This window comes from Arachis duranensis, chromosome 1 (genome assembly GCF_000817695.3).
Source record: "Arachis duranensis cultivar V14167 chromosome 1, aradu.V14167.gnm2.J7QH, whole genome shotgun sequence".
NCBI lineage: Eukaryota > Viridiplantae > Streptophyta > Magnoliopsida > Fabales > Fabaceae > Arachis > Arachis duranensis.
Genome location: NC_029772.3, coordinates 97,077,672 through 97,104,487, shown reverse-complemented (window position 1 = coordinate 97,104,487; position 26,816 = coordinate 97,077,672). Strand labels below are relative to the sequence as shown.

The 26,816-nt window shown below is 37.2% G+C and overlaps 5 protein-coding genes across 8 annotated transcripts in view; 3 read left to right on the top strand and 2 right to left on the bottom strand.

Annotated features, from left to right (window-relative positions):
- LOC107467292 (probable LRR receptor-like serine/threonine-protein kinase At3g47570) overlaps nt 1-15,087 on the top strand; it is a 40,909-nt gene extending 25,822 nt beyond the window's left edge. The window contains exons 3-4 of the mRNA XM_052259566.1: nt 13,492-14,553; nt 14,663-15,087. Of these exons, the coding sequence (XP_052115526.1) occupies nt 13,492-14,553; nt 14,663-15,000 (1,400 nt within the window). The 3' untranslated portion in view covers nt 15,001-15,087. The remainder of the gene's footprint in view (nt 1-13,491; nt 14,554-14,662) is intronic.
- Nucleotides 15,088-15,501: 414 nt separating this feature from the next.
- Nucleotides 15,502-19,337, top strand: LOC107466839 (glucose-1-phosphate adenylyltransferase large subunit 3, chloroplastic/amyloplastic). Its single transcript, XM_016085849.3, has 15 exons — nt 15,502-15,884; nt 16,032-16,145; nt 16,225-16,398; nt 16,480-16,572; nt 16,663-16,746; nt 16,846-16,901; nt 17,084-17,177; nt 17,263-17,375; nt 17,505-17,577; nt 17,779-17,859; nt 18,114-18,200; nt 18,439-18,543; nt 18,714-18,820; nt 18,908-18,968; nt 19,077-19,337. The coding sequence occupies exons 1-15, from the start codon at nt 15,648-15,650 to the stop codon at nt 19,176-19,178; spliced, it is 1,581 nt and encodes a 526-aa protein (XP_015941335.1). The 5' UTR covers nt 15,502-15,647; the 3' UTR covers nt 19,179-19,337.
- A 635-nt stretch (nt 19,338-19,972) lies between these two features.
- On the bottom strand, nt 19,973-22,903 carry LOC107466867 (DEAD-box ATP-dependent RNA helicase 58, chloroplastic). Of its 4 annotated transcripts, none has more exons than XM_016085877.3 (10): nt 22,689-22,903; nt 22,527-22,620; nt 22,190-22,303; nt 21,940-22,062; nt 21,487-21,591; nt 21,024-21,182; nt 20,871-20,939; nt 20,616-20,705; nt 20,385-20,525; nt 19,973-20,295 (listed from the first exon to the last, which is right to left on the bottom strand). In XM_016085877.3, exons 1-10 carry the CDS (start codon nt 22,898-22,900, stop codon nt 20,032-20,034), a joined length of 1,371 nt encoding a protein of 456 aa, XP_015941363.1. In that variant the 5' UTR covers nt 22,901-22,903; the 3' UTR covers nt 19,973-20,031. The 4 variants fall into 4 exon arrangements, with proteins under 4 accessions (XP_015941363.1, XP_015941365.3, XP_052108321.1 ...); XM_016085879.3 differs by having other exon boundaries at nt 21,024-21,098; XM_052252361.1 differs by having other exon boundaries at nt 22,190-22,299; nt 22,689-22,737.
- A 273-nt stretch (nt 22,904-23,176) lies between these two features.
- On the top strand, nt 23,177-25,667 carry LOC107466879 (E3 ubiquitin-protein ligase RHF1A). The gene is made up of 8 exons (XM_016085891.3): nt 23,177-23,376; nt 23,617-23,663; nt 23,788-23,850; nt 23,959-24,070; nt 24,223-24,455; nt 24,548-24,643; nt 24,727-25,061; nt 25,171-25,667. The coding sequence occupies exons 1-8, from the start codon at nt 23,299-23,301 to the stop codon at nt 25,173-25,175; spliced, it is 969 nt and encodes a 322-aa protein (XP_015941377.1). The 5' UTR covers nt 23,177-23,298; the 3' UTR covers nt 25,176-25,667.
- Nucleotides 25,668-25,833: 166 nt separating this feature from the next.
- The window catches only part of LOC107466889 (glucose and ribitol dehydrogenase), a gene marked incomplete in the record, with an annotated part of 1,132 nt that continues 149 nt past the window's right edge, over nt 25,834-26,816 (bottom strand). Inside the window, 3 exon segments of the mRNA XM_016085901.3 lie at nt 25,834-26,191; nt 26,268-26,644; nt 26,753-26,816. Coding sequence (XP_015941387.1) covers nt 25,834-26,191; nt 26,268-26,644; nt 26,753-26,816 — 799 coding nt within the window.

The window sequence follows — 26,816 nt, the reverse complement described above, 5'->3', positions numbered from 1 at the left end:
TTCCGTCTGCTTTTCCTTCAGACAAGCGGTAGTTCCGTCTGCGCTTCCTTCAGACAAGCGGCGGTTCCGTCTACGCTTCCTTCAGACTAGCGCCGGTTCCGTTTGTGTTTCCTTCAAACTAGCAGCAGTTCCATCTGCGCTTCCTTCCGGCAATTTTATCTGCACTTGTTTTATCAGTTTATGCAGTTTTTTTCCTCTTTATTTCGTTGTTTTAAATAAGTTTCAAACTCATCCTCAAGGAGGATACCATGGCTCTGATACCATTTTAGAAACAAGAGACTAAACGGGAGAAAGGATGGTATATTATTGAGTGTATTCAAGTTGTCTATTCAAATTGTCTTCAATGATACAATATACAAGGGTATTTATAGGGGCTAAGAGAATCTTAATAATAAAGACTTAATATTCTATAATAAATATTCAGATATACTAAATAATTCTAATTAATCCTAATTAATCCTAATTATATTCTAACAATGTTAATGGATTTACATTCTCTATATAGGAAATGGACCATCTGAATCTTTGCAATCTGCATCATGTATCAGCCATACAACTGCCTTTTATTCTTCTATTGTCGCTTCTGAAAATGGAATTCCAGGTTCATACAATGAGAAAATTCTTCCTAGCAAATACACAAATGACTCCACACAACCCCTGTAGGAGGAAACTCCTCAAGTGAACAACTCTTTGGGAATCATGAATGATCCTACTGTAAATGGTTATGGACCTGCAGAGAAATTAGATCATGGCATCAATAGATTTTGTAATATCCATTTCATGTATTTCAGTGGCTGCATTGTCAATAATAAGAACTCTTTAATAATAAGAACTTGAGTTTTCTTAAGTTTCTGATATATAAGAGTTCTCAAATTACGTGTTTTGGAACAAAACACAGACATTTGGTTGTTCATGGTGGGATGAAATTGTGCCAACTGTTGTGATGCCAATTGTTATGACTGGAGTCGAGCCTCAAAATCAGGTATTATTCTTTCATTATGCGCCTTCCATTAAGTGCAAAAAAACTTGATGGCATTTTTACTTTTTGGGAAATAAGAGCTTGCATTGCAATCCTTAGAGGTATTCTTGGGTTCTTTACAAGATCTTTCCAAACTTGAAAGTTTAGTTTTTTGTAATTAAGACATCTGCACAATGTTGAACTACCCTCAAATGCTATCGTTGGGTGAGACTGAAAATTCATTAGTTCCACCAAGAAAAAATTGAACTAGAAATTACTCAAACTTACAAAAAGGAAGGATATTTAATTTTAGGATGTTTTGTATTCTTTGATAGTCATTCAGGTAATACTATAGAGAACTAGAGATAGAGACATTTTTATAAAATTAAATTACTTTAAAGAAATAATTGTCCTATATGTTTTTTGGCTGAATTTCTCATAATGAAAAAATTCTATTTATTAAGAAATGATACATAAAAGTGATCAGATATATAATTTTTTAACAATGTTTTACATTATATATATTTTTTGGCTGAATTTCACATAATGAAAAGTTCTATTTATTAAGAAATGATACATAGAAGTGATCAGATATATAATTTTTTGACAATGTTATAATAAAAAATTACTCTTACATTATATATATTTTTTGGCTGAATTTTACATAATGACAAGTTCTATTTATTAAGAAATAATACATAGAAGTGATCAGATATATAATTTTTTTGACAATGTTATAATAAAAAAATTAGTCTTACATTATATATATTTTTTGGCTGAATTTTACATAATGAAAAGTTTTATTTATTAAGAAATGATACATAGAAGTGACCAGATATATAATTTTTGAATTATTGAAATCTAGAAGTGCTGCTGAAGTATGTTCATTACACTGAGTGTTTAAAATTAGCTCTGTTTCATGTTTTAATATTCTACTTAAAAGAAGAATTGAAAACCCTAGAAAACTACTTTACAGTGAACCCAAGCAGAAAGAAATTGAGAAGCAGAGGATTCTAGAATAGAGAAGATTTTTTGAGAAAAATGAAAAAATGAATTCTATTAAAAAATGTAAAATGAAAAGCACTCTAAAAAACACAAATATGCATTCTTACACCTATTTATAACTCTTTAACTATCCACTAAACAGTTCTCTCAATACTCCCCCTCAAACTGAGGCACGATTTATCTCGAAGTCGAAGTTTGAACCTGTATTTTTGAAACAAACTTAGAGACAATGGTTTAGTTAAAGAATTGGCCACCTGATCTTGAGAGGGTATATTAACAACATAGAGAGATTTTTTATTTACTAAATCCCTTAAAAAATGCAAATCTAGCTCAAGATGTTTACATCTACTATGCAAAACTGGATTTGCAGCTAATAAACAGGCACTCTGATTGTCATAAAAGATGGTTGGTGACATAGGTTGTGGGATTCGAAGCTCTCCCAAAAGCTGCTGTATGGACATTAGCTCAGTTTGTGCAGCACACATTGCCCTATATTCTGCTTCATTACTGCTCTTGCTCACCTTTGTCTCCTTGTTACTCTTTCATGAGATCAGTTTGCATCCAAGATAAATACAAAATCCAGTGATTGATTTTCTATCATCTAGATCTCCACCCCAATCAGCATCTGAAAAAGCCAACAACCTAAAATCAGTAGATTTAGAAAATAATAATCCATGATATACTGTACCTTTCACATATCTCAGAATTCTTTTTATACTCTTCCAATGCAGCAATGTTGGTTGATGCATAAACTGAGATACTCTGTTAACAGCAAAGGCAATATATGGTCTTGTCATTGTGAGATATTGAAGTACACCAACTATTGATCTGTACAGTTTGGGATCATGAAAAGGTTCCGAGTAATGAGCTGAAAGCTTTGTGTTGGACATCATTGGGGTAGGCATCGAATTCACAGTCTCCATTCCAGCTCTCTTAAGTAATTCACATGCATATTTGGTTTGTGAAATGTGAACACTACCTGTAGACAAATATGAAGCTTCCAAGCTTAAAAAATAACAAAACTTTCCCATATCCTTTAATGGAAAAATATTGTTCAATTGGTAAATTAATTTATCTAATTCTGCAGCATTATTATCGGTAACAATTATATCATCTACATAAACTAACAAGTAAATTACATTAGAATCAAAAAATCTAACAAACAAAGACACATCAGATCTGGTTTCTTTAAATCCAAACTGTCGAAGAGTAGTAGATAATTTTTTATACCAGGCCCTCAGTGCTTGTTTTAGACCATAAATGGCCTTGTTTAGCTTGCACACTAGTTGTTCACCCTTTGTAGAGTATCCTGGAGGTTGCATTATGTATACAGTCTCATTTAAGGTGCCATTAAGAAAGGCATTATCAAAATCAAACTGTCTCAATGGCCAATTTAATGAAACAGTAATAGTTAAGATAACTCTAATGGTGGAAGGCCTTACCATCGGACTATAAATTTGATCATAGTCTATACCTTCCACTTGATGAAAACCCTATCCAACAAGTCTTGCCTTATACCTCAGAATATCACCTTTAGCATTTTTCTTTATAGCAAACACCCACTTACTTCCAATAATTGTGGTATTAAGTGGTGGTTCTGTTAATTCCCATGTTTTGCACTTTTGAAGAGCAACAAACTCTTTATCCATTGCCTCTCTCCAGTGAGTACATTGTAACGCTTCAGCCACAGTCCTTGGAGTATTGTGTAGTAGATCAGTTTGTTGAACAGTCAAAGCTTTTGGTTTGAACACTCTATATTTCGATCTTGTTGTCATTGAATGAGCATTTGTTGAAGAAATGGAAGGAATGCTAGTTTCAATACCACTAATAGGAATCATGTTCGGAGAAGAATTGGTAGGAGATGCTGAAGGTGGGTGACATTCTGAAATTCTGATCTCCTCATTCTCATGACTAGAAGTAGTGTCATGAGTGTCCAAGCCTGAGTGAGAAGGAGATGCTGTATTGTGCAATGGTTCACTTGTAATTTGTAATCCAGTATCTGAATGTATACTCAAAGACTTTGTAGCTTGATTAGATGAGGACATTGATGGTGGAGTTGAATCAATGATGGTAAATGCAGGGGCCTTAAGCTGGCTACCACTCTCTGGATTATTCTTGGAAGAATCATCTCTGCCCAAGGTGTTAGAAAATAATTTTTGATATGGAAAAGTATACTCATGAAACAACACATGTCGAGCCATATAAATTTTACCATTTTGTGCCATATACTTATAGCCTTTAAAATTTGAATCATATCCTAAAAATAAACATGGTTCAGATTTGTAATTAACTTTAGTTTTACTATAAGGCCTTAAGAAAGGAAAACACATACATCCAAAAATTTTAAAGAAAGTATAATCTGGTTGATGCTTAAAAAGAACCTCAAAAGGACTTTTGTTATCAAGAACTGGGGTAGGGAGTCGATTAATGATATAAACAGAACTCAAAAAGGCATCTTCCCAAAATTGCATAGGCAAAGAAGCTGTAGCTAAGAGGAAGAGACTGATAAACCCCAATTTTGTGGTTTATCTTGTGCTTAATTTGGGGGATTTTATCACCTTTTCTCACATTTATTCAATGAAATAGCATGGTTTTGTAATTTTTCCTAAATTTGTGCTTAAGTGTAAAAACATGCTTTTTAGGCCTTAAAATAGCTAAATTTAATTCACTTTAATTTCATTCGATGCCTTGATATTTTTGTTAAGTGATTTCAGGTTTAAAAGGCAAAGATTGGATTGAAGGAATGAAGGAAAAGCATGCAAAGTGAGAGAACTCATGAAGAAATGAAGGAATCGCAAAGCTGTCAATCCTAATGTCTTCGCACTCAATTGACCATAACTTGAGCTACAGATGTCCAAATGAAATGGTTTCAGTTGCGTTGGAAAGCTAACATCCGGGACTTTAAAATGATATAAAATTTTCTATAGTTGCTTGGCTTCTAGGGACGTGTACACGCACATGACGCGTACGCGTGGGTTGTTACACATGCTTCACTAAAGGTAACTCGTTGGGGGCGATTTATGAAGCATTTTGGGCCCAATCCAACTCATTTCTGATGCTATTGAATCCAAGAATTGAGGGGGGAATGAACCAAGTAGTCATAGTTTAGTTTTTGCATCAGGTTGTAGGTTAGAATTCTAGAGAGAGAAGCTCTCGCTTCTCTCTAGAATTTAGGGTAGTTTAGGTTTAATTCTCTCAAATTCATCTTTCAATTCTTATTTTGATCTCAACTCTCTTTATATTTTAGTGTTCTATTGTCTTAATATTCTTAGTTTCTCTTGTTAATTTCATATTTTTCTCTCTTTTATGTTTATGACAATTGGTGGATCTCAATTTCCTCTCATGCAATTTTATATTTCTATGTCTTTTGATGTTTACTTCACTTGTTATTGTTGATTTCTTGCTTATGTTAGTTATGGGTTTTGCTCATTCTTACATCTTGTGATGTTTCCTTTTATTGCACTCTAGGTGTTTGATGAAATGTTTTCCTTAGTTTTTGAATAGTTTTCTTTACTCTTGGCCTAGGCTAAGGGAATTGAGTGATCTTGAGTCATTGGATCTCAATGAATTGGTGATTTGAGAATCCTTGGTGATCAATTTGATACCCATTGACACTAACCCACTACTAATCTAATTAGTAGATAGGTTGGGACTTATGGGTTGATGTTGATTAAGTCATTTGACGTACTTCAAGCCTAGGAGTAGATATTACGTACTTAAGGCTTTTGGAAGTAGACTTAATGAGCTTGGTTCCTCATAATTGTCAATATATGATTTATAGACAAGGATGGTGATCTCAATTACCTATGTCTAGCCAAGAGTTATTTTCCATTCCTTTTATTTAGTTCTTGTTGTTTACCTTTCTTGCTCATAAAAAAAATCAAATCCCCTTGCATCTTCATAACCAACACGATTCTTTCTTCATCAAATTAATGGCGCCGTTACCGGGGAGTTGCAATGGTGTTATATTATTGGCTATTGTGAATATTGTGAATATGTTTGTCTTTTGCTTATTTGTTAGTCTTTGCTAGTTGTAGGACTTTGTCTTTTTTTATTTCTTGTTAGCTTTTGTTTTTATTTTCTCTTTCACCATGAATTCTCACCCCTTTGGCTATGAGTTTGGTTCAAACTATGTTGTAGGAAATGGAAGCTTCAATGAGGATGTGCATCAAGGATTTGGAGATCAAAGGTGGGAGGAGCCTAGAGGAATTGATCACTCTTCTTGGCAACAACCTCCTTCCGAATCAAGTTTGAAAAAAGTGCTTGGAAATATGACTACTCTCCTCACGGAGATGCGCAAGGACTAAAAGACATTTTATTCCATCCAAGCCGTTCAAGCGCCACCCCCAACATGACCACTCTCCAGATTCTTATGGGTATAATCCAAATCCTAATGCATACCAATCTAATGTGTGTGATGACCCTTATTGTGATTGTCAACCACAACCACCACATGCATATGAACTCCTTCCTCAATATAGCCCTCCACCATACTCACAAGCCTCATACCACTATTCGCCTCCATATGACCCTAATCCTTATCCACCATACCAACCACCTTGTGAGCCATATGAACCGTACATGGAACCACCATCATTCCAACACAATTACTCTCAAGAACCACCTCCATACCCTTACCAAGATGAACCGACTTTCAATTATGAAACTTTCCTCCCAAACAATGAATATTCTTTTCCCCCACCACCTCCTATGGATGAGTCTCCCTAAGGATATGTTCACTCTTACATCCAAAGGCAAGAAGAGAACCAAAAGGAGTTCAAGAAGCTAGAAGCCAAGATAGCCACCTTGGTGGAAGCCATTCGCAACATAGTCTCCTCCCGCCTAAGATTACACAATCAAGGCACTCCCATTGTTAAATGTGGGGAAGCAACCAAAGAGCTTAGTGAGGGAGTGAACTTGAATCTTCAAGGTGAAGAAGAGGGGTTGAAGCAAGAATTGTCACAAGGAGAGGAAGTTAAGACAATTGAGTCGAAAGAAATGGTTGAAGACTGAGTATAGGGGCATGATTTTCTATAATATGCCTATCCTAACCACTTTTGTAATATGCCTATGCTTCCTCTCAACACTTCCTTGTTGATGATGAGTATAGGGGCATGATTTTTTATGATGTATACCTTCATTTGCAAGAAAATCAGTGAAAGCACGTGACATAAATTTCATTCCCAAATCCGTTTGTAAAGCCTTTATTTTCTGTTCAGTTTGATTTTCTATAAATGTTTTATAATTCTTAAAAGCAACTAAAGACTGAGATTTATTTGTGAGTAAGAAAATGCATGTATATTTAGAATGTGTATCAACAAAAGAAATATAATATCTAAATCTACTTCTTGATATTACAGGAGCAGCCCCCAGATATCCACAAAAACAAGTTCTAAAGGTGTCATATACACAGTATCATTTAAAGAAAAATGTAATCTATGCATCTTAGCTAAAGGACAGATTTCACATACATGATTAGCAACAGAATGAGAACTAAAATGCAAAGAAATTTTATTCATAACATCCATTACAGTTTTAAGAGAACTATGGGCCAATCGTTTATGCCATAAATCCACAGTGTTATTCTGATTACATTTGAAAACAGGATATGCACTAGAATCTAAAGACTGATTAGCTAGCTGTGTAGTAGTAGTATAAGCACTAGAATACTGAGATCTAGAACTAGACAGGTCATCAAGGATCTGTACTGAGGTATTAGACAAATTTTTTGGTACTTGAAGGTTATCAAAAGAGTAAGTGCTATTTCTAGACATGCCTTGTAGGAGAAGTTCTCTGGTATCCTGATCATGAATAGCACAATAATCAGGCCAAAATTCAAAGTAGACATGGTTATCAGCTGTGAATTTAGAAACACTCAATATATTTTGAGTAATTTGTGGTACAAGAAGTAAGTTCTTTAAACGAAAAGCAATATTTGAGGAGGAATAAAAAAGAATTGAAGAACCAAAATGAGTAATTAGAATACCTGACCCATTACCTACAAAGAGTTGATCATTATTTGAAGAATTTGATGATGCTGTGAGGTGATTTCCTGGATCTGAAGTGACATGATGACTCGCGCCTGTGTCCGGTAGCCAAGAAGCTTCATTTACTGAAGAGGAATGGGTAAGATATGCCCTAGGTTGATGAAAATTGGAGGATGGAAGGGGTGGTTATGTATTATTATATGAAATTTGCATTGGGGTAGAGTTAGTTGTGGAATTAGGCTGAAAATCTGTATCAAAACGATGGAAGCAGTTCCACACAACATGTCCTTGCCTTCCACATAATTGGCATTGAGGACGATTTTGAGTGTATCCAAAACGTCCTCCACGATTACTGCGGCCACCATGGCCTCTTCGAAAGCCTCCACCTCTTTGATATTCAAATGATGAGGAGGATTGAGCATAATGAGCTACAGGCATACCTACATCAGGTTTCTTGAATCTATCCAGCATATCATCAAATGCAAGCAGATAAGATTCAGCCTCTGCAACCTTGAAGGTTCCAAGCCTTGACATTACCGAACCAATGTATACAGTGTAATCTTCATTAAAACCATCGATTATTGCTTGTATGTGATCTGAGTCAGGTACTTCATAGCCGAGAGCAAAAAAGGCGTCGACCACATTCCGAATCTTGTTCAGAAAATCAGAAGCAGTTCCATTTTTCTTACATGATTTGAGTTGGGATTTCAAACTTTGAATTCGTGAAGCGGAAGCATCTTCAAAGTATTTTTTAATTCTTTCCCAAACTTCATAAAATTGTGAAAGATGAATTACCTTGTTCTTGATGCTGGTAGTCATCGATTCTACAAGCCAAGTAGTGAGAGTTAAATCTTGTAATTTCCATGTCTTGTACTTCGCCGACTCAGAAATTGTTTTGGTCGCTTCATCAGTCACGAACTGCGGCGAAATTTTGGAGCTGTATAGATGATCTTCCATGGAGAGGCTCTGAATTATTAATATAGCCGTGTGTCTCCATGTGCTATAATTGTCTTGAGTGAGTTTGTCTGAGATAGGTGAGAAGGTCTTCTTGAAAGAGTCAGAGAGGATAATCTCCATGACAAAGATGAGCAAGATTATAGGCTCTGGATACCATAAAAGAGGAATTGAAAACTCTAAAAAACTACTTTGCACTGAACCCAAGCAGAAAGAATTTGAGAAGCAGAGGATTCTAGAATAAAGAAGATTTTTTGAGAAAAATGAAACAATGAATTCTATTAAAAAATGTAAAATGAAAAGCACTCTAAAAAAAAACACAAATCTGCATTCCTTACACCTATTTATAACTCTTTAACTATCCACTAAATAGTTCTCTCAATACTACTAATGCTTGCTTAGTTTTGTTCTTCCTGTCTAGCAATTGAGGATGCTATGACTGATATTGCAAAGGAAGATGCGGTTTGAAGGATTTATTGCACATTAAAAGATCTATAAATCGTTGTCTTACATAGATATTGAGGTAGATAAAAGAACTTACTTAATATGAGGTTTAATCACTGCATTATTTGTTTCTAAATATTTACACGTTTCCAATATCCACTTGAAAGGCATAGTTAATGATACCAGTTTGTAGTTAACTTCTATGTTATATGTTTTAGTATTGGTATTGATCTGCTTTAATTTTATTTCCTAGCATGTGACCGCAACTGCGGGAATGAATTTGACGATTATTTTTTTCAGCAAGAGCTTTTCATGGGAATATATGAAAAGGGTTTTTGAAAGGCCTTTTTCCTATCAGAAGAAAGTATTCCAATTGCTCTTACTGGTAGTGGAATTCTTGCAATTTGGTACACACCAATCAAGATATAAATGCAATTTTAGTATGATGCTCATGTTGTTGCAAAAATCCTCCATCAGAATGAATTTGAATAAGACATTGCAAAAATCCTGGTGTAGTTCTTTATTTACTCGAAAAATTCGGCCTAAATCATTATATGTTTTCTGTTAACATTTTCAATGTATTATGTAAAATACTTTATTTACAATTAGAGAAAGTTAATCATCTGTTTTGTTAAATAATTTATAGACAAGTTGTTGCCAATATCTCTTATTATACTAACTTTACATTCGCGCGTGTGTAAGAGATTATAAAAAGACGGTGGTTTTTTTGTGACTTACAATATTCGTGAATCGTAATAGTATGGAAATGGATCTTCTCAATTGCTAAAAAAAAAATTTGAGAGTGTAAAGTGTAATTTTTAATATTTTATTGTTCTTTCTTTCATATTTATTCTTGATCCCACTTACAAAATTAATGGTAAGAGATCACAATTTACTCCCTTAATTGTTAAAAATATTGAGAGGATTCATTTTCGAAATAGCATTGAAGTAGTTTTTTTTGTGATCGAGAAGTGCGTGAAGTTTCAAGAAGTTAAATTTCAAGAATTCTTGCGAAGTCAAGCAGATCCAAATGCATGACCTGTAAAGCATGGAATAATGTGAGTGTTACGGTCTGGCCCAAGCCACGCACGGGTCAACCCGACCCATCGGGAACCCGACCCGGGCGATCGAGCCCTTAGCGCCTGCCACGGCATCTGGACACGCGTCCTCATCATTCCCCTAACACAGCTGGGAGGAACCTTGGCGGAAAGTGGGCTCGCCCCCTCAGGGCCCACTTCTGACACAGTATAAATAGGGAAGGGCCTGTCCTTCCCCAAGGTATGTCATATCCTCTCACCTACCTATTCTGCCCGCCGGCACATCGCTGACTTGAGCGTCGGAGTGTCTTTGCAGGTGGCACTCCCCCATTCTCTCTCCACAATAAGTGCTCGGCTACTCGGTAAATCCAACTCCAATACGACAAAGGCAAGGGCGTCACCACCCCCTCACCTACTCACACGAACAGTCCGGAAACCGACAACCGAACAGTGAGGTTCTGAGTGCATGGAATAATGTAAAGTGGTTTATGGGAAGAGAAAGAGGGTAATGCAGTGCTTTGTTGAAGATTTTGAATAGAGGGTGGTAGCCTTGGAACAGGAACATGCTTTCTGCATGAGAATGCAGCAGAGGCGGTGAGGGGGTGAGGGTGCTGTGTACTTTAAGGATGATATCATGGTGGTTTCTGATGGTGTAAACCAAAGAAGATGATGAGTTTGTAGATGTTCATATAATCAACAAAGGGTATTTGTATTTGCATATTTGATGAAACCAATGTGATATGGATTCTTGTGTCTTACGCATTGATTACTGCGAGGAAGCCAAATGAGCAATAGTTGACAAGTTTGTTAGCAAAGATACTTTGGAAGGTAACAAGATCGAAGAGGAAGAGATTTGAATGGAATATGGAGACGGATCTTCCTAGGAAACGGATTTAGAATAATCAAGTTTGATCTTATTCTAAATTAATCAAAACTTGTGGTGTCTTTTTAAGTGTAAGTTGGGCCAACGAATTAAAGTAGTCTTAGATGGTTAAGCACTGTTGTTAATCACGATTTTAATTCTCCTCGTAATTGGCTGATGCTGCGAACTCAGGTTCAGCTGCCACTTGGAGTACAAAGGAAGATCGACGAACAATGGAAAGGAATCTCTTCTCTTTCTCCACACACATATATATACAACGCAAAATGTTGCATTGAAGTAGAAGACAAGGTGCAATGAAAATGAAGTCCCTCTTATATCCGACCCTGTTGTCATTGCTGCATTGGCACGTGGTGGTGGTATCAGCTGCAAGGCTGAACATGGCTAGCGATGAATCGGCCTTGGTTGCCATGAGGGAGCATTTTAACTCCTTGGATCCCAACAATGTGCTCGCAAGCAACTGGTCTAGCACTACCTCTGTTTGCAACTGGATTGGCGTCACATGCGGCTCTTCCCACCGCAGAGTAACCGCCTTGAATCTCTCATACATGGCTCTTGATGCCACCATCCCTCCGCATCTTGGAAACCTGTCATTCCTTTCTCGCCTGCATCTTCCCAACAATAGCTTCCATGGTACTCTACCTGCTGATCTAGCTGGATTACGTAGACTGAGGATCATCAACCTCAGATTCAACAAATTCACAGGAAGCATCCCGTCCTGGTTTGAAACTCTACCCAAACTAGAATACCTGCTACTGACAGGGAACAGTTTCTCTGGCACAGTCCCACACTTTCTGTTCAACATGACTTCCCTGCAATATCTTGTACTTTCTGATAACCAGTTTTGGGGTCCCTTACCTTCCAACATTTTCTTGTCTCCTTCTTTGCAATATCTGTATCTTACTCACAACCAAATTTCAGGAGCTATCCCTTCAGCTATCATCAACAGTTCGTTACTGCAGGTTATTGACCTCGACTACAACAACCTATCCGGAAAACTGCCAGAGCGCATCTTCCACCATCTTCCAAACTTGAAAGGGCTTTACGTGTATAGTAATGCCTTATCCGGTGAACTTCCACGCAGTTTGTTCGATTGCAAGCAACTGCAATATTTATCCTTATCCTACAACACCTTCGGTGGAAACATACCATCTGCCATCGGGAATTTAACAAGCCTCAAAGAGATCTATCTTGGCCATAACAATTTTAGAGGTATCGTATGTCATGCCAATATGACTCTCCGAATTGAGTTTGATTATCTTTATCATTATTTATGCAATTTAACATATGTTGTGGCAGGTGCAATACCAAATGAGATTGGTAATCTACGTAGTTTAGAGATTATGAGTCTTCCTTTCGCCAATGTGAGTGGCTACATTCCGCCATCAATCTTTAATATTTCTACCCTACAGGAAATTACAGTTACTGGAGATCATTTATCAGGCAGCCTCCCAGCAAACCTAGGCTCCATGCTTCCAAAACTTGTTAGGCTGTACATGGGGATTAATTATCTCAGTGGAAGAATCCCAAGCTCCTTGTGCAATGCCACTATGCTTAATACCATAGATTTGGCTTACAATTCATTTTCTGGATATATTCCAGACATTTTTGGCAGCTTAAGAAGTCTCCAGCTGCTCAATCTTGGTGCAAATAATTTGACAAGTGATGCATCCGATTCAGAGCTAAGCATTATAAATTCTTTGACAAATTGTAGATTTCTCAAAAAGTTGATATTTTCTGGAAATCCATTGGATTCTATTCTTCCAATATCGGTAGGAAACCTTTCTACTTCTCTGGATGACTTGAATCTTAAGAGTTGTTCAATGAGAGGCACCATTCCAGCAAGTATTGGCAACTTGAGCAGCTTGATAAACCTTGACTTTGGTGATAATAATTTTGTTGGAACCTTTCCTACTAGCATAGGGAAATTAATAAAGCTACAAGGCCTCTTTTTAGATGGCAACCAATTGGAAGGATTTGTTCCGAATCAATTGTGTCAACTAACGAGCTTGTATAAATTTTCCATTATAAGCAACAAGTTCTCTGGCCCTATACCTTCTTGCTTAGGGAATCTTACCTCATTGAGATGGCTTTGGCTTTCTTCAAATAAATTCAACTCAATACCTTCCACCTTGTGGGGGCTGTCCGATTTATTGCTTTTAGACTTATCTTCCAATAATTTAAGTGGATATCTCCCAATAGATAGTGGAAATCTAAAAGCCATAGGTTGGATTTATTTATCAGGAAATCAATTTTCAGGTAGCATCCCAAGAAGCCTCAGCAATCTTATGAATTTGGTTCTTCTTACCTTAGCAAGAAACAAATTTGAAGGGCCCATCCCAGAATCATTTGGTCGTATGGTAAGTTTGGAACAACTTGACTTATCAGAAAATATCTTGTCTGGTGTCATTCCTAAAACATTGGAGGCACTTGTGTATCTGAAATATTTCAATGTTTCTCACAATAAATTAAAAGGAAAAATCCCGGATGGGGGACCTTTTGCAAACTTCTCAGCTCAGTCGTTCATGGGGAATAAAGAATTATGTGGTGCTCCACGTTTCCATTTTTCGGAATGTAAAATTGAAAAATCCCGAAAATGGAATGCACATATTGTGTTGACATATGTTTTACCTGCAGCAATAGTTGTCACCCTTCTTGTGGCATTCCTTTGCATCCTAAAATTCCGGAAGCACAAGGTGGTCAACAATTCAGAGGTGAATCAATCAGGAGAAAGATGGAGAAGAATATCATACTATGAAATTCAGCAAGCAACAGATAGGTTCAATGATGGCAACTTGCTTGGTGTAGGGAGTTTTGGAAGAGTGTATAAAGGAGTACTCTCAGATGGGACGAATGTTGCAGTAAAAGTGTATAATCTGGGGCTAGAAGGAGCATTTAGGAGTTTTGACGCTGAATGTGAGATATTGCGCAGTGTCCGCCATCGAAACTTAACCAAAATCATTAGCAGCTGCAGCAACATGGACTTCAAGGCATTGATCCTAAGCTACATGCCTAATGGGAGTTTAGAGAGGTGGCTACACTCGGAACACCATAGCTTGAGTATGATCCAGAGGCTAAACATAATGATAGATGTTGCAGAAGCAATGGATTATCTGCACAATGGTGGTTCTGCACCAATTATACATTGTGATTTGAAACCGAGCAACATATTACTAGATGAAGACATGGTTGCCCATGTGGCTGATTTTGGCATTGCAAAATTGCTGAGTGGGGATGACTCCATCACTCAAACCATGAATCTAGCCACAATAGGCTATATGGCCCCTGGTGAGTTTCTTATTCAATCTTATGCTTTTTATAATAAACCTTGATAGCAATCAACTAGGAATCAAATTTGTTTTGCTTCCACTTTGTTGTTTTGCTTCTTATTTTGTAGAATATGGACTTGAGGGAACAGTGTCTAGACAAGGTGATGTGTATAGCTATGGAATTTTACTAATGGAGACCTTCACACAGAAAAAACCCACTGCTGAAATGTTTGTGGGAGAGTTTAGCATCAAAGAGTGGGTGAAAATGTCATGCCCTGATTCACTACTTGATATCATTGATGCAAAATTATTAGTGGAAGAAGGAGAGCCAAATACCACACAGGATTGCTTGTTGTCTATAATGACTCTAGCTCTGGATTGCTCAGCTGAGTCACCTGGGCTAAGGACAAATATAAAAAGTGTTGTGGTTGCGCTCAAGAAGATTAAAAGATTACTCTTGAACTAAAAACACATTGCTTGAACTGTGTATTTGTTGTTGTGTTCTGTTTTTTCTTTAATAGTTTAGTGTTTTTATTTGTTTGTTGTAATGTTTGTGCTGTCCAAACTTATTGAGGTAAAATGAGAATAATGTCTGCTAAGAAAATGATTACCAAAATTGAACAGTTTATGTAGGAGAAGCAAGGCTTTGTTCTACATGCACCAAATTTGCTTTTTGCCTTTGGTTAAGCAACTTTTCCCACTGAAAATTTAAGTTTGAAGTTGGAAACTAAATAGTTGTATACGACACTATAGAATAAGGAATGATTCCTAAGCAATATTTATCACCCGAAAGGTCAGAGTTAGTTTCCGGCTAAAACATATCAGAATATTCCTTAACTGATGAGACCAAAACGAATTCCAGGGACTAACTTGTCATTTATCATGTGTGTTTCCTTGAGCACTATGTTAAATAACCAGTAAAATACAAAAGAAATTGGTGGATGCAATTGAATTTAGATAACGTGGCCCAATCCCTTCAATATGGAAGCCTTCTGATGTGCATGCAACCAAAAATCTTCACTCTCTACACAGCAGACACACACAGAGGACAAGATATTCATCTATAATCTGAACTTAAATAGCCACTTCATCCCTCGCTCCGGTGGCCGGAAAATGGCAGTGCCTGCGAGCGGACAGATGTCAGTCTCATCCGTGATGCAGTTACGTGGACCAACAAGTCTCAGCCTCAGTGGTAAGAAGTGGAGTCATCTTGTGAAGTTTAGTAATGGAGAAGTAATGGGACGTAAGCTCAGGCTAAGACAACAGCATGGTGGCAACGGCTGCACTAACAATGTTAGGAGGAACCATATATGCATGTCTCTCACTGCTGACGTGGGTAGTCAATCCAAGGTTTATTACCTCACTCCCTAGTCCTTTACTTTGATTCTTAACCATTGTCCATGGGATACTTTTGTTGGAAGAAAAATTTCTTGTAAATGCATAATTTGTAAAGAATGAATTAATTTATGTAAAGCACATGATGATGGGGCGCTGCAGTTGAGAGACTTGGATGCTGAGAGAAGGGATGCTAGGACGGTTGTGGCGGTTATACTTGGTGGAGGAGCCGGAACCCGTCTCTTTCCTCTTACAAAGCGCCGAGCCAAACCTGCTGTCAGTTTCTTTTCTGTTCTCATTGTATTCTATTTTTCAATTGTTGAATGTTTATGGAATTGGCCATCATGTTGTGTAGGTTCCTATTGGAGGTGCTTATAGGCTCATTGATGTGCCAATGAGCAACTGCATCAACAGTGGCATCAACAAGGTCTACATTCTCACTCAGTTCAACTCAGCTTCACTCAACAGGCATATTGCACGTGCTTACAACTCTGGCACTGGTGTCACCTTTGGAGATGGCTATATTGAGGTATACTTGGCATGGATTCTGTGTTGAAGAACTATACTTGTGATTACTCAAGACTAAGAATGCTTGTATTTATTATTTCAGGTTCTTGCTGCCACTCAAACTCCAGGGGAGGCAGGTAAAAGATGGTTTCAGGGTACTGCTGATGCCGTGAGGCAGTTCCACTGGCTCTTTGAGGTATAATAATTCTGTAGAAATTAGAGTAGTTACATAATCTACACTTGAACTCTTTAATCCAAGTTATGTTGTTTAACTATGATGCTGTAGGATCCTAGAAGCAAGGATATTGAGGATGTCCTGATTCTTTCTGGGGATCATCTCTACCGAATGGACTATATGGACTTTGTTCAAGTAAGGCACCGTTTCGTCCAATCAATAGTTCTTCCTTTCCTCCTTCAATACTGTTGATGCATTCAAATTTGACATGTTCTGACTCATCTTCATATCCAGAATCATCGCGAGAGTGGTGCAGATATTACTCTTTCTTGTCTCCCCATGGATGACAGGTAGGTTGGGTTAATGGTTTTCGAATCTGTTTCTAGTATACATAATCACATGATGTATATCTTGAAATCACTGTCATCTTTCTCTGAATGAGAAACTAGCTCTTTTATCAGTTCAAATGAATAAATGATTCAACAATGTTTGTCACATATTATTGTTTAAAACTCTCCTTCATATGTGACAGCCGTGCCTCTGATTTTGGTCTAATGAAGATAGATGATAAAGGAAGGATTCTCTCATTCAGTGAAAAGCCCAAAGGAGAAGACCTAAAAGCAATGGTAATATAACTCATGTTTGTGCTGCTGCTTACATATTAGGAGTTTCAAGAATAAGGTTTACAGCTAATACGGCTTCATAATATAGCAAGTAGATACAACTGTTCTTGGGCTTTCAAAGGAAGAGGCTGTAAAGAAACCATACATTGCTTCTATGGGTGTGTATGTATTCAAGAAGGAGATACTTCTGAATCTATTAAGGTACTGAACTATAGCAACATGTGAGGCTTTTCAGAGAGCATTCAAATAAAATAATATTAACTGAAAATGAACTGACTCATCCTATTGCAAATCTTGTTTCGCTAAGTGCTACAAATTTATTTAATATAGATGGCGGTTTCCAACTGCAAATGACTTTGGATCAGAGGTCATCCCTGCCTCAGCTAGAGAATTTTACATGAAGGTAAAGGAATAATTCACATATGATATTACATGTGGTGTGATATTTATCTTTCATTTTTAGTGCACTAGATTTCAATCCACCCATGCAATCCACATATATACAACCATGATATATTTATGAGAAAAATGGAATCCTGCCTTTGGATCTAGCAGAAAGCCTATGTTCACCCCATGAACATTCATAACAAATACTTGCCTGCAGGCTTATCTCTTCAATGATTACTGGGAGGACATAGGAACGATCCGATCATTCTTTGAGGCAAATCTAGCCCTCACTGAGCATGTGAGTCTCAAATTTTACTGTATTGCCACTCTTATTGAGCTTCAATATCATGAATATATCCAGATTTCTAACTAGTGGAAGGCTGTCCTACAGTACAGGTAAACCTAAGACATCAATTAAACTTCGAGCTTTAAAAACTTCTACAAACATGTATCAATTAACCTTTATAATTTTATTTTCAAAGAACAATTTTGCTTGTTCCATGATTGAGGTGTTTAACCTTACTGACTTAGAAAATACTGTGTAATTTTCAGCCACCCAGGTTTAGCTTTTACGATGCCGCAAAGCCGATGTATACATCAAGAAGAAACCTGCCTCCATCAAAGATTGACAACAGCAAGGTCAGTCAGTATCTAGTCTTCAAACTTGCACATGAACATATATTGTAAGAAATCAACAATAAGAAGCACAAAAACCATAGCACGTGCTGATGGGTATGGATTTAATTAATTTATAGAAAAAACAAGAAAATTCATAAATCATGTATTATTGCATGCCTCTGTTATCATCTAAGGATGGAATCACTATTATTTTCTGCTATCAAATCTCAAATTTCACATTTTAGTTGTCCTTATGCAGATTGTTGATTCAATTATATCACATGGGAGCTTTGTGGATAGTTCGTTCATAGAGCATAGTGTGGTTGGAATCAGATCCAGAATAAACTCAAATGTTCACTTAAAGGTTCCGTGTAACAATTCTAGTTACAGAAGATAGCAATGCAATGCATTTTTTCACTAGCACTACTATAAACACCTGATTTATCAGCAGCAATTCTCAAATTCATAGGTTAAACATTTCAGAAATTTTTGTTAACTAGAAATATATATAATACATACTCTTCGTCGATGCAGGATACTGTGATGCTTGGTGCTGATTTCTACGAAACAAAATCAGAAGTGACAGCAGTATTAGCCGAGGGAAGAGTTCCTATAGGGATAGGAGAAAATACAAAAATCAAGTACACACTGCAACTCTCACTTTCTTAATATTTGTCCATTGGTTCCTCTTTTCATGTGTTCTCACTTCTTTCTTGTCACATATGCAGAGACTGTATTATTGACAAAAATGCTAGAATTGGAAAGAATGTTGTAATCGCAAATAAGGATGTAAGCTTTGTGAAACTAAGCTGTGACAGATTTTTTCTTCTTTATATATATAGCACAAATCAGAGAATGATTGTTGTATGATGAAATTTGGTTTTGAATGAACTGCAGGGCGTACAAGAGGCTGATAGATCTTCAGAAGGGTTTTACATCCGTTCTGGTGTTACCATTGTATTGAAAAACTCAGTAATTGAAGATGGACTGGTCATATAATAAATAAATAGATAAATAAATCATTGCAGTAAATTCACCCATCATTCACATGATCCATTTTCTCATGGATTATCATAACATGTAACGACGGGAATGTTTTGGTTTTATAATGATAGGGGAAAAAACTAATAAAAAAGTATCAATTACCAATATTTTGGTTTTTATATCATACTTCTTATATTCCAGTTCTGCATGGTTTAGTTACAGCTCATGTAATTATATGTTCTAGTTATTTTAAGTAATTTTAAGATTTTCCCAATGAACTATAATTTAAATGGCATAATTTTCGGTCTCGGGTTCGAGTCTTACTCCTAATTTTGGGAAAAGAAAAAAAAAAGTAACTTTAAGATTTCACATACATAGCAATACCCCCTCATCGCTACAATTTTAAAAACTCATCAATTGGTTGACCTGAAAAACGAAACAGAAATTAGGAAATTCTAAGTATTTACTGTTGGTTGTAATTATCTTCAAATATATATCAATATTTTTAGACTTTGATTTGGGTTTAGAAAACATGTGACTTTATATTATCCCAATTATCATAAATTGTCACTCAACAAAAGTAATTATGTTAAGAACCTATTCTTTAAATGGTCATAATAAATAAATCTGACTAAACGACAATCTAAAACATTTTATATTAGTACATAAGAATTAATTTCATAAAAGTCAAGAATAATAAATATTTTTATTTTTTATTCATTGACCTAATATATTATGTTCCTAAACGAAGACTATCAACATAGACGATTTTTTTAACGATGAATGTATGAAGTTAAAGCCACTTTCAGTTTCAGGCACAATAAGATCTATCACTATCATATTTATAGACCGGAAGTTTAGGCAAGGTTTATGGAATAAGCTCCTCAGAGTTAAACATCAACTCATTTTCATATTTCTGCAGAACAAACCTCTCCTCGGGAACTGTAATGGTGGTAACAGTACATTTCATGTCAGAAAAAGGTTTCCTACAAGTCCTGCCTGCTCGATGAAGATAATCAATGGCAGTCCTTGGCAAGTCAAAGTTGTAGATATGAGACATTTCAGGAAGGTCAACTCCTCTAGCAGCTATATCTGTTGCTACAAGCAGATATCCACCTCCTTTTCGAACCTCCTGAATCGAAGACATAGCACACAGCACACACTTGTCACCATCCTTTGTTGAAATCAATACATATTCTTATGCTACTGAATGGAACTTACCAACAATGAAACTGCGCGTGAGTTGAAATTCATGTCATCCTCGAGAAGGACAATATCTAAAGGCCCTTCATATGATGTCTTCAAAAAGTCAATGACAAGGTCTGTTGATGGAGCGTTTCCAGCCTTTTTGGACTTCTCAGACTGCATAGTGCATAACTTACAGATTACATAATCCAACTGAGAAAGAGTGAGGAGGAGGAGTAGATATTCAGAAAGCTATTCTTGACATACCTGTTCACCAACAAATATAATGCCAGACTCAGGTGCATCAGATTGAATCAAGGATAATAGGGTTTGTAGTTTCCTTTTGTTATTGCATATCTGGTGATTGAAACAGCATTAGAAATTCCATAATACCTAAAATAGGTTTCTAATGAATGAATGACTTGCAAAGTTAAGTTATTATAATATAAAACAGTATACATCTTTCCAAGCCCAAAGGAAACCGGGGCAACTAATGAAAAATGGATAACACAGACTTCTTACTATAAATCTATGACACAGGCGAGATGGCATGGGCTCCACTGGACTGACATGGATATGGATCACATCACTCTGGAAAACAAATAATGAAAAGCATAAAGTCAGAGTGAACTTTTAAGAAACCTCAAAGACAATCAAATAGTCATATCAACAGACCTTTGTCCATTTTTGCTGCACACAATCGTGAAGAAATCGTCTGTGCTGTGGTATAGATGCACTTGCAAAAACTGTCTGACGGTTATTGCACGATGAATATGAAGTCAAAAGCTTTCTAAGAGAACTAACTTGCTTTGAAGAACTGAAAATGAAGTCAACCTAAGCAGAAAAAAATATATGATATGACAAAGACTTAAAAATGATCAGGGGAAGGGTGAAAATTATATTTAAAAGAAAAAAGACAGGGCTTTATTTAATCTCAGGTCTTAATGCTTAAAGTTCTCAGGTTATAATTTCTGAAATTGCATCAATAGATGATAATGAGATGATCATGACATTTTCAAAGAATATCTAAGCATGGTGGTGCAATCATGTTTTACGAAACTTGCACACACACTGGGAAAAACAAATATGGAAATCTGCATAAATACTGACTAATTAAGTGGAGAAGAACAGCTTTTACCTCATCAACAATTAGCACCCGCACAGATTCAAGCAAGAAAATTTGTCTTTCAAGCATTTGGCATAAACTCCCAACTGTTGCAACCACTACTGTTGGAGGCTCTGCCTAGAATTTAAGAAAGATTAATCTTAAATGAGCATTAAAATGGTTTTCTCTATAAGACTCAATGCTTCCACTGATCAAAGAAAATGGCCAATTCTACAAGGTTAGACAACAACTGTGCAGTAGTTATTATCTAAACACACATTTGCTAAGCAAACCAATGAACTATAAGCAGTTGTATATGAGAATGCTAATGAAATGGCTTATATAATTTTTAGTAAATGTATTTTGCAGAATATAACATACTAAAGCATTAGTTTCACTGTGTACCATTAGTATCTATAGCAGCGAAAATGTAGAAAACAAGAAATTAAACAGAATTTACTCTAAAAGAGGATGAAAGGGTTTTACCTTTAACCAACTCTTGTGTCTTCTCAATGTTCCTCCATCCAAGAGAGCCATGATGGTACACGACTTCTGCTCCCCGTCGACTCCAGTTGGCTTTGCTGCCAACATCCTTGCAACTTTAGTGACCTTGCCATTAAAATGTTTTCACTCAGTAATTAGCCCTTTCCAAGGGAAATCGCCCTGTTATGTGGCGCCAAAAATATTTATCATGTTGCTATAGCATAAAAAGTTCAAAACTCGTCGGCATTCTTACTTGCATGCCAAGTTCACGAGTGGGGACGACAACAAGCGCTTGCACAGAAGATTTCAAAGTGTTGATGATGGAATAAATCAAAAGCAGGTATGTAAGTGTCTTCCCAGAACCTGTCTAGATTATAAGTAAAATAAGGTTACAGATCCACATTAGTATTACTTCTTTAACATTGAATGTTAGGCTAACACACGGAAAGATAAGTAAACAAGGAAAAATGTTTAGCCATATGAGAATCAGTCAAAAAGTTTTCTAACACGTTGAAACGAAACCAAGGAAAAAGGAGAGAAAAGTTTGCTATCAATAAGCATACAAATTGAAAAGAGCAGAATAACCTAACCTGAGCATGAAGTATACAGTCACGGCCAGAGAAAAGATGAGGCAAAGCCTCCCTCTGAACATCTGTAGGCATCACATATCCAATCTCTTCCATCCTGAAACAGCAACAACAATGACTGAGTATGATTAAGCAGAGCACAATAAAGAAGAAACTTGAAATTACCTTTGCAAAATATGGGTGGGGACATGAGGCTGGCATATATCTCGCAAAGTGGGAGAATGGTTAGTAAGTGGTGGTTGTGGAAGAATGCACTGAGCTGCAGGGTGGGTTCGATTAAGGTTACGTAAGCGAGGCACATGATAAACCGTTACAGTTCGCTTTACAAATGGCGCGACCCTGACCCCAAGGGAGAAACTGTGAGTCTCCATGGACATGGATGGAATGAGGATCTTCTATCTCGCTCACTCTCTCTGTAGACACTAGCCGTGGCGGTTTGGGTTCTATTTTCTGGGCCAGGGTCTGGGCCTGGCCTGGCCTTTTTTATTCTAACAAAAAATGTATTGGACCTAATAAAAAAGATATGGATGATTGGATGATGATCGGATCAAAATCAAACAAAGGCATAGGCGTCTGACTCGGAAGGTGGATGCGTGTTGGTGGCTGCTTTTCCTCTTTTTCTGCTTTCTGCAATCGCTTTCTTTGACTTTTTTACAATCTCCGAGTCCCTGTCACTCACTATTCACTAATATAAGGCTGCTCAGTGCCCTTCTTTTTCTTGTTCAACGAAAATCGAAAGTCTCCTTCTCCGACACGCTACCTATAGTCCTATCCAATGCCCACTTCCGACGACTGCTCCGATGACGCCTGCAGCATTTGTCTTGAACCCTACACCGCCAACGACCCCGCCACTGTATCATTCTCTTCTTTTATTTATTTATTTTTTTAGTTTTGTGGACAATTTACAATCTTTATTCAACACGATTGTAGCCACATGGATTACTAATAGTATACTCTAGTTTTAAGAGATTTGGTATTGCTCAGAATTTCATATACATAATTGCACTTGGATGTTTGCATTCTTACTGTTGCTAGTGCAATTGTTAACATTTAACAATGAATGTTTATTGACATGTTTTCTTTCCGATCCCAGATTACCAGTTGCAAACATGATTATCATCTGCATTGTATTATTGAATGGTAAGCCTAATTTCTCTTTAAATATAAATCAAGCTTCCCCTTTCATGATTTATAGACATGAAAAATGATCCAATTCTCTGTTTCTCACGTATTTTCCTTTCCTTTCTTTTTTTTTTTTCCTTAGGTCACAGAGAAGCAAAGAGTGCCCAATATGTTGGCAGTTACTTAGCTTAAAAGACCCCACCAGGTATTTGGTTCTACCTTCGGTGCATTTTTCTTTTCAGTTTTTGTTAGTATGCTTTTTAACTTGTAGTTTTAACCAATAATCCATCACCGATTTTTTTTTTCCCCCCAGCCAAGAGCTTCTAGCTGCAGTGGAGGCTGAAAAACGCTTAATATCCAGGAATGAACATTCATCTTCATACGCCAGCTCTCCTAGTCCCCTTGAACGACTCAATGATGATCATGTGAGTGATTGGAAGAGTATTATATCTGTTTTCTTTTGTTAATATTTACTTGTATGAGTTGTGTTGATACAAGATTACAAGTATCATTTCATGAACTTGAGGTAAAAAGAGAAAAAATAATCATGGGTAAATTAATTTGCTGGTGTTTGCAGGATTATCCTTGTTCAGATGACTCTGATCTTGATGAGCAACTTATGCAACACCTAGATGCTACTGCAGCAAGCACAACTGGTCATATTCACACACGAAAAAGGCAGAGATATTATGGTGCAGGTCCATCAGAGGTGCTTGTTTCAAATTCTTCTATTCCAGCTTCTAGGATTCAGCCACCATCTGAGGGTAGTGTTTCATCATCTTCTGAGAGTGAAGTCTCTTTAAAGCCCAGGTATAAAGCAAGCAATGCAATTTGTTATTCATCAGGAAGCTCATGTTGGTCTTAGAGTCTAATCACTCAATTCATTTCTCCTGCTGTTTTAGCTGGCAACCACTTGAGAGTGATAGGAGAGTGAACACTGCTGAAATGTTCTCCTTCCCCAAGTCCATCAAGTCCAAATTTTCTGCTGCTTCGGCAAGGTAAAGTGAATATTTGTTGCAGTTTGTGCCAGCTACTACAAGAATCGCATTGTTGCTAATGTTATACATGAATATTGTAACAGATATAAGGAATCAATTTCAAAAAGCACTCGAGGCCTTAAAGAGAAGTTGATTGCTCATAATGCCTCAGTGAAAGAGCTCAGTAAAGGTGTTCGGCGTGAGATGAACGTAGGCATTGCTGGTGTTGCAAAGATGATCGAACGTCTTGATCTTTCGTCGAAACGGTCAAGTACCATCAGGCCAGTCAATGGTGGTAGGGGCATCTCTATCATCCCCTTCAAAGGGAAGTCTGTCCAGCAGAATAATGCCATTGAGCAGCAGCAATCTGGAGTTTTGGTTTGTCATATTAGTTCAGACTCTCCATCTCTTGTTCCTCCTCCAACTCCAAGTGTTCAGGGTACTACATATAATCCCTAGCTCCTACAGTATCACAGATTTTATCTATGTTCAAACCATTTATTCTTAAAAGGATTGGTTCTTTACACGCGTTTATTTTGGTCCTTTAGAGTGAACAAATGCCGTGAAGACTTAAGCTGGGATTAACAAATCTACCATGCTATGCTCTGTCACCAGTCCAGGAAGAGGCCTGCAGTGCAAGAGACGTCCTGGTAGCCAATGTACCTGTTGGTATGCGTCCTGCATATGCTCAATAATTTCTAGGAGTTACGGATTATTTATGATCCGTTTACAGTCAAGTGCTTTCTTCTATTCTGAATAAGTGCCTATCAAATAGATACTGTGAACTGCATTGATTCTTATTATCTTATCCCATCTATGTTGCTTTCTTAAGAGCCTTTCACATGCCGATACTTGCATTGATCTGAATGAAATAGTAGCGTTTCTCTGACATACGTTATTCAAATAACTAATTGATACAGACTAAAGAGGTATCTCGTTCTGTTTTAGTGGATTGGTTTCATGGCTTGTTATTACGTGCCACTGAAAGCAACATGTACCCATTATTACTATTTCTGAAATAGAGAAAACATTGCCATTGACCTTCTCATAATATCTTGCACAACCGGTACACAAACTTTATTCATATCGAAATACGCTAAACTCTAGTTTCAACCCCACACCCACAACATAATCTAAATAAGTATCTCCTTTGATAGTGCTGCATATTCACAGGGCCTAACCATATATATATGTGTATATATATAACAGTACTAAGCATTGACGATCACGCCACCTGCAAAAGAAGAGTCCTGAAGGGATGCCAAGAACAAATAACAGGGTGCAATCTCCGATGGTTGAGCTGCTCGCTTCATTGGCACCTCTGACCCTAAACTCTGAATCATCTCGGCAGGCATGGAAGCTGGTTGTATTGGCGTCCAAACCGGACCCGGCGCCACCGCATTCACCCGAATCCCCTTGCTCACCAGCATCCGAGCAAGCCCTCTTGTGAAGGCCACAATGGCTCCCTTCGTTGCGGTATAGTCCAGTGCTTGAGGACTTCCACTGTAGGCATTAACTGAGGTTGAGTTGATAATGGAACTCCCTTCTTTCATGTGAATCAGTGCATGCCTGCACACACCCTTTTGGGATCATTATATATTTTATTCTCTTTTCTAAACAACAATCCATGCCTGATTTTCCATACCTGACCAAGTAGAACTGCGAAAACATATTGGTCTTGAAGACTCTTTCTAGTTGATCTTGGGTGATTTCCTCGACCGATTTAGTCAAGTGCTGCTCGGCTGCATTGTTAACTAGAATATCAATGCGTCCATATTCTTGGACAACATGATCAACAACCTGCTTGCAGTTCTCATCAAATCCAATATCCGCAGCTATTGCCAAAGGATCTTGTGCATCACTTGTCTTGGATTCTAGCAGCATCTTAAGTGTGTCATCCTTGTCCCCGTCCTCGTGGCCCTTAACGTATGTAAATGCAACGGTTGCACCCTCTTTTGCAAAACACACACACACTGCTCTGCCTATCCCAGAATCACCTCCTGTCACCAAAGCCACCTTACCCTGTATATGGCCAAACCATTAAGCCAAAACAAACACTGCATTTAGATAACTTAGCATTAACACCTATCACACAGTAACACACCGTTATTGTGAATTTATGATGCATACCCAGAGCTTGTTGGAGGGCTTGTAGTCTGGACTTATGGCTTGAGGAATCGGATTCATTATGTAC